Source organism: Penaeus chinensis, chromosome 23 (assembly GCF_019202785.1).
Source record: "Penaeus chinensis breed Huanghai No. 1 chromosome 23, ASM1920278v2, whole genome shotgun sequence".
NCBI lineage: Eukaryota > Metazoa > Arthropoda > Malacostraca > Decapoda > Penaeidae > Penaeus > Penaeus chinensis.
Window position 1 is genome coordinate 3,808,097 of NC_061841.1, and position 7,500 is coordinate 3,815,596.

General features: G+C 32.3%; 1 protein-coding gene across 1 annotated transcript in view; it reads right to left on the bottom strand.

Moving 5' to 3' along the window:
• The window catches only part of LOC125037529 (store-operated calcium entry regulator STIMATE-like), a 17,966-nt gene that overhangs the window by 1,727 nt on the left and 8,739 nt on the right, over window positions 1-7,500 (bottom strand). The window contains exons 5-6 of the mRNA XM_047630696.1: window positions 6,059-6,255; window positions 1,029-1,151 (exon numbers count right to left, since the gene is read on the bottom strand). Of these exons, the coding sequence (XP_047486652.1) occupies window positions 1,029-1,151; window positions 6,059-6,255 (320 nt within the window). The remainder of the gene's footprint in view (window positions 1-1,028; window positions 1,152-6,058; window positions 6,256-7,500) is intronic.

Genomic DNA, 7,500 nt, shown 5'->3' on the forward strand with positions numbered 1-7,500 from the left:
CATATATATACATATATACATACATATATATACATATACATATATATATACATATACACATAAATATATACATATACATATATATAATGTATATACATATACATATATATATATACATATACACATAAATATATACATATACATATATATAATGTATATATATATATATTATACATATTTTATTTACATATATTCATCATATTTATAATTATATACACATATATGTATATATATATATTTATATATATATTGTTATACATAAATATATATACATATATATTAGACATATACATGTATATTATACATCTATATACCTATGATATACATATATACATATGTATATACACATATACATATGTATATACACATATATACATAGATATACTTACATACATACATATATACATATATATACTCATATATATATACATACATATATAATATATTAGACTGCATTTCTATCGGTGTAACTCTAGTACTTTTCATACAATGACAAATTTAACCCAATACACAGATGATGAGTTGGTATCAGGCTACATTTCTGTGCTATGAATTTTATCTGTGCAAAGGTCACAGATGCTAAATCACATTTCAGATTCAGATGGTTAAGAAATATCAGTTAATAATTCATGCAATACTCCAATGCCACTCTTCCTGTGTTCCTAGAAGTTTCCGTCTGCTAATAGCTCATGGATGGGGTTTACAAAAGGTTAACAGAGGATCCCCCATGAAAACATTTTTGTATAATTCTTTCCCATTATAACATAAATCTCCGGAAACTTTAGCAGTTGATCTTGCCGATTTCTAATTCCGGTTAGGGTTTGCCAATACCATATTATCCCAAGTCTTAAAACAAAATTTCAGATAAAAACCATCCAAAAACACTGGTTTCACTAATAATTTGCAAAGCTTTGCAAGAACACTTTTGAAGCCTTTCCCCCCCCCCCCCCCCAAAGAAAAAGTATCTTCTACACCAAATATAAGCTAATTACCCCCACTGATATAATAATATATAATAACAATCTTACCTTTGAGAATCCCCTAGCTGAGCCAGAGGTAGAGACCTCACTGTATCCACTCTCTACACTGTCATTATGTATTTGTCGCACCTTCAGCATCAAGAAGTTGTCTGTTACCCAGAAGATAAGTGCCTGTGGAAAATAATTCATTCTCTTTAACTTGCAATACAGTGTACATACTGATAAAATAAGTTGTATCATAGTTTGGTCCTATTTCTTATACTGAAAAACTGATCATTCAACATCTTTTGATTTTCTTTCAAATATCAGTGACAAAGAGAATACATTGCTAAAAACCACGAGTATCTATACATAATATATATATACTTATTCTTGTATCTCATCTACTTTTCCATCAGTAATATGAAAAGAGTGGAAAGGTCATTGAGGAATCCACTTGCCACAAAGCTGACAATGCAATGTCATATCATTGTCCAGCAGGAGGTGAAGTGTTAGGCATAAATAAAAATGGAATAAAAAAGTGTAAACAACAAACAGTGAATGGTGATGAACATAATATAGGAGGTAATTATCTCAACTAAACGTAGTGTATCATCAATATAGAGAAAAATGACCCCACTGTCTCCAGGCCAGCTAGGATGCCATTATGCCTAAACTCTGAGGTGTGCATAAACAACCATGCCACATGTGCACCAATGAAGTCTTAGTCAGTGGCTGTGATACTGGCATGTACAAGATCATAAGGCTTTAGTGCTATGTTTAAACACAAGTCCACAGGCCAGAAGGGATATTAACAGTGACTGGACTGGGAATCTGTTGGTGAGATGGCCCTTCTCGGCATGGTGTGTTATGCATCCCATTCAGGGCCAAAGAGTTCATGAATAAAATTATTACTGATACCACAGGACTCCAGCTCACTTATAAACAACACACTGAATTAACTCATCAATAACTGTAATCAACATGATCTGAGAGATATAAGAGGCCCAACAAATTTTCAGGTTTCCATTCTCATGGCTTCATTAATCTGACAGTCCCCTATGAATAATGAACTTTTTTCATAGTACTGTTAAAATCTCACATTCAATGTCATGGTCAAGCAAGATTTCAGCTATGAGTCCTGAACCTTTCTTATTATTCTGAATTGGAAATCTAAATCACAGAATAAGCAAGAAATGTAAGTTCTATGTGTTGAAGGGTCAAGTAAGCTGTAATTTTAGGGAGCTGTGTATTATATAATTTCAGCTATTAAAAAAAAACATCAAAATTACCATTTGCCATTCATCTCCTGCAAAATACCAAAGGAAGAGAGAAAATATTCTAAGTTAAGAAAATGATGCAAAGTCATTATCAAAATCAAGTCACAAGTCACTTTATAAACATATTTCATTATAACGTTACAAACATCTTTTGGGTTCAATACATTCACTTCTAAAATGACCCAAAATGATACTTTTAAGAAAGTCATATACACCACTGGTAAAATTAATGCAATTTATATACCCTTCATACAAATATATCTTAGATAGGTGATTCTCAACCAGTGGGCCATGGTATAATTCACAGAGGGATCAACATATACAAAAAGTTACATATTGCAGCTAAAACAGTGTCAAAAAAACAAAAACAGGTAAAATAACAGTAAAAAAGTAAAAAAAAATAAAGGCCAAAACTGCCCAGTTCTTAGCCCCTACTTCAAACAAGTTCCAACATTTTTGCATCTTTTAGTTAAATTCATAGAGAAAATAACTAAGTAGCCTAGATACAAAAGAGAGACCCTATTCTAAATTTGAAGACAGCGAACCATAACATCAAGGGAATGACAGCAGTAGGCTATGGTCTAAAGAGGCTAAAAAAATAAACTGTCTTAACCTAATGCCGCCGGGAAAATGATGTGCTTATCTTTTATTTTTCTGCGAAATGTCTCTGCACATAGATGGTTCTGTTAGTGCTTAGCCACAAAGCAGTCAATTTGTAGACCTTGTGACCTAACCTGATTTCACCTTTCCTTGAATTGGTGTGAAAATGTTTTTTTTAGCAATGCTATGAATATTGATAGTGTTATTTTTATTAAAGACATTATAATTACTCTAATGTTATAGACATTAGTAACAGCAAAATAAGATATTGTATTTTTTTTTTTTTTTAATCAAGGAAAAGGGTAAACAGGTGAGATAGGCAGTACTCATAATTGGCTCATTGGTGACTTAGTACAAGTATAGCCATCTATGTCTAAAAACAATTAAAAAATTGTGTGCTGCAATGCATTACTGAAAAGTTCTACAGGATTACTGATTTACTTTGGTTCTAGGTCCTGAAAATCAACTAAGAATTGTTTTATTCTTCAATAATTTCACAACATATATAAGGAAACAAAGATACAGCCTTGGAACCAAGCAAGTGCCTATCACTTATCCATCCCAGTTAAGTGATAAAAAAAACAAAAACAGTACAGGTCAAACTCTGTACAGAAGCAGAAATAAGTGAACCTTGTAGTTTTGTGTCATATTTCGTAATTCATATAAAATGATTACAGCTACCTGAGAATATGAAAATGGATGTTGTTGGCTGCCATGCAATTTTGGCTGCCATGCAATTACTCCACAACCTATGACAGATGATGAGTTGTCTGAGGCACTCTCACACACTTAACCCTGTCAACAGAGCCCAAACAAGGTCAACAAACTCAAACAAAATAACTTTAATAAGTCCTAGTTCTCTCATAACCATAGCAACGTTAGTAGTAAGTAAAAATGGTGTGCTTATTCTCTTTATTTTGTTCTGGTCTGGAGCTAAATCTCCAATAATTTCTTTAAACACCATTAAAACAAATACCAAGCTAACCAGGTTTTCATAATGACAAAAAATAATTAAATCAAATATTCTCAGTCTACCAAAGAAACATGCCAGTTCAAAATGTTCTCATTTCCCATCAAACATTTCTTTACTAACCACATCCCCAGTATCAAGATATTAAGTGCTGGGGAGGAAGCTCAGGGGGAATTCAATTTTAAAGGGGTTTATCACTATAACAAGCTTTAGAACAAGGTATGTCATTATAATAAGCTTTACACTCTGTGGTCACCTCGACAAGGTTGCTTCTGAATCACTTAAAGACAAAAGAAAACCTTGTGAAATGACTGGTAAAGTTTAAGAAGCCAGGAATGAGGTTTTGAGCAGAAAGCATCACAGCACCATGATTGTGATCAGATTATATTCAGCAGTCAGATTTCTATAGGGTAAACTAGGTAGGTGGTAGAGAGACCTATAAAACATTTACTGTAGCTAGTCGATCAAGTAAAATATGCAGCCAACTATTAGCCTGAAAAGCAGCGAGGTATCTGATCTTATTACTTCATATCCTACCACTGGCTGAGTTCAAGGTGATGCCAGATAATAGTTGTTTCTGTATCTGAAGACCATCAGGCTGCATTACAAAGTCTATAAAGAGGGTAGACTATAACACTTGTAAAACCATTAAAATATTTGCAGGAAAGTATCTACAAAATTTACTTGGTTTCTACAAGATGTTTTGACTGAAGATATGCATGCAACTTTTCAATGTTAATAATTCATAATACTTATCTGACAATACCAATTTATCATTTATAATCAAAACTTCTCAGGAACTTATATTTCAGGTCCATGAATTTCTAGCTTACAACTTGGAATTATTGTTTCCAATAAAAAAAATAGTCAAACTTTCATGAAGCTTATTGTCAATGAAGTGCATTGATTTTTAGGTATATATTTCTTTTTACTTATGCTTAGAATAATCAACAGGAAATCCTTAAAATAGAAAGTATAACGGTACTTAAATTTTCATTATGTTCGTCTGAAAAAGGGTAACAATTTAGTAACATAGTCATATCGGTATCTATCATTAATAGACGAAGTAAAAGAATTTATAGACAATCTAATACTTTCCTTTAAGCAAAATTAAACAACTATCCCAAACACCACAGGAGGCAACATTCACCATAACCAAAGCACCTCCAAAACTCACCATCTTTCGCTAAACTAGTTTTGACAGCTCACCCTCTAGCTGATAAAACCATCTCCTACAGCTTAAATTACCTTCACCTAGTGAAGTATAAAATGTGGAACTACACAGAAGAAGAAAGAATGGGATAAATGGAAGATAGGTCACTAATTCTATAAATATAGATAGTATCTAATTCATATATATATATATAAATATATATATATATATATAAATGTATGTATATGTATGTATATGTACATGTATGTATATGTATGTATATGTATGTATATGTATGTATATGTATGTATATGTATGTATATATATGTATATATGTATATATATGTATATATATGTATATATATGTATATATATGTATATATATGTATATATATGTATATATATGTATATATATGTATATATATGTATATATATGTATATATATGTATATAAATATATATGTATATGTATATATATATATGTGTATATATGTATATATATGTATATATGTATGCATATGTATGTACATGTATGTATATGTATGCATATGTATGTATATGTATGTATGTATATGCATGTATATGTATGCATATGTATGTATATGTATGTATATGTATGTATATGTATGTATATATACCTATATATACATATATTCACATATACATATATGTACATATATATAACTTCTTTATGCTTGGGAATTTGTGGGTGTCAGCAATTAATTCACACTTGTCTTCCCTGTGCATATATCTATATATCTACCTATCTATATCTATATATCTACCTATCTATATCTGTATAACTACCTGCTTCCACTTACCTGTCTAACTAGTACATACATCTATCTACACTTGTGAATATATGAGTGTACACCTACTTGTCTACAGTTGCACAACTACTTGCCTACATATACTCATATCTTTCATTTACTTAGAATCTACTGGCATTACATAACATAAACATTAGTTACCCTTCAAATCACACAAACACACAAGAAACCAAAACACAAATAATCAGATCACGAGCAAACATACAAACAACAAACAAACAAGAAAAGAGAGCAAGTCCACAGGCAAACAACCAATAGTTTACTTACATTAACAAAGAATGGAATGACTAGCACAACCACGGCCACGCGCACTTGAGGATCGGTTATGGGGGCCAGGATGAGATCCCTGACACTGGACCAGAACTGGAAGGCTAAAAGGCCGGTAATAAGCACCTTCTCCACCACCATGATGCCCACGTACAGCGCGCACTGGTGACCCCACGCGCGGATGGATGGAGGCCGGCCTGTAACATTTTCATATTAAACAGAGATTGAACGCTGGTGTAAAAATTGGTTGAGGATAAAAATATGTTCAAGAATTTAAACCCAATGCCTACAGTTTTATATACTGTCTCCTGTAGGGTTTTTTTGTGACTTTTGTTGCATAATAATGGCTCCACATGTATTCATCCGCCAAGAAGTCTATCAGTAGGCCCTAGCGACCGAACCCGATTTACTTTTATTCTAATTGTTATCATGATTATCAAATTGTTATCAAAATATCAAAAACATTATAGAAAATAAAATAATACAAATGACGCTTTCAAAAATCAAGGAAAAGGCTAACCAAGTAAAACATGTCAGACTATTAAATGACTCCTTGGTGACTTGGCCCTTTAGAGCCATCTCTGTGTAAAGACAACAAAAGAACTTTTATTACAGCAGGCAAGGCAGTGGAGTCTTGACACCCACACTGATTGGGTTAAATATGTACATATGCACATATACAGGTAGACAAAATACAAAATTACGATTTTCACCAGCATATATGTGCATTTAACATTCGTGTCAAAGGTTAAACTAATCCTAGGAATTATCCACTACTAAGAAGATCTTAGTAGTGGAACTCTTACAAAAATGATGAATTACAAGGTCTTAGTAATCTTAATCTTAACCCAATCCCAACAGGGCATGACATGCACATACATGCCATGCCCACTGTGAGTTACTTCTTTGATTGTTTTTACACATAGATGGTTACACTTGTACTAAGTCACCAATGAGCCAGTTACAAGTACTACCTGTCTCGCCCGTTTACCCTTTTCTTTGATTTACGAAAATATTTTACATTATCTTATTCTGCTGTTACTAATGTTTATAACATTATAGTAATTATAATGTTTATAATAAAAATAACACCATCGATATTCATAGCACAAGTAAAAAATACGTTTTTCCTGCCAATTCAAATCAGGTAAGGTCACAAGGTCTACTAATTGACTCCCTTGTGGCTAAGCACTAGCAGAGCCATCTATGTGCAGAGCCATTTCACAAAAAATATAGAAAACGAGCACAGCATTTTCCCATTTTTTATTCATTTTCCCCAGCAGCATTGGGTTAACTAATGGAGATGATTCAGCACAGGTCTTATGAGCCTGATGATCATAAAAAAATAATAACAATAACATCATGATCTTAATGCTAACTTCTGTACAATATTCATATTCAGTACTCTAATATCCTTTACAAAAACACAGCTAGACCATCAT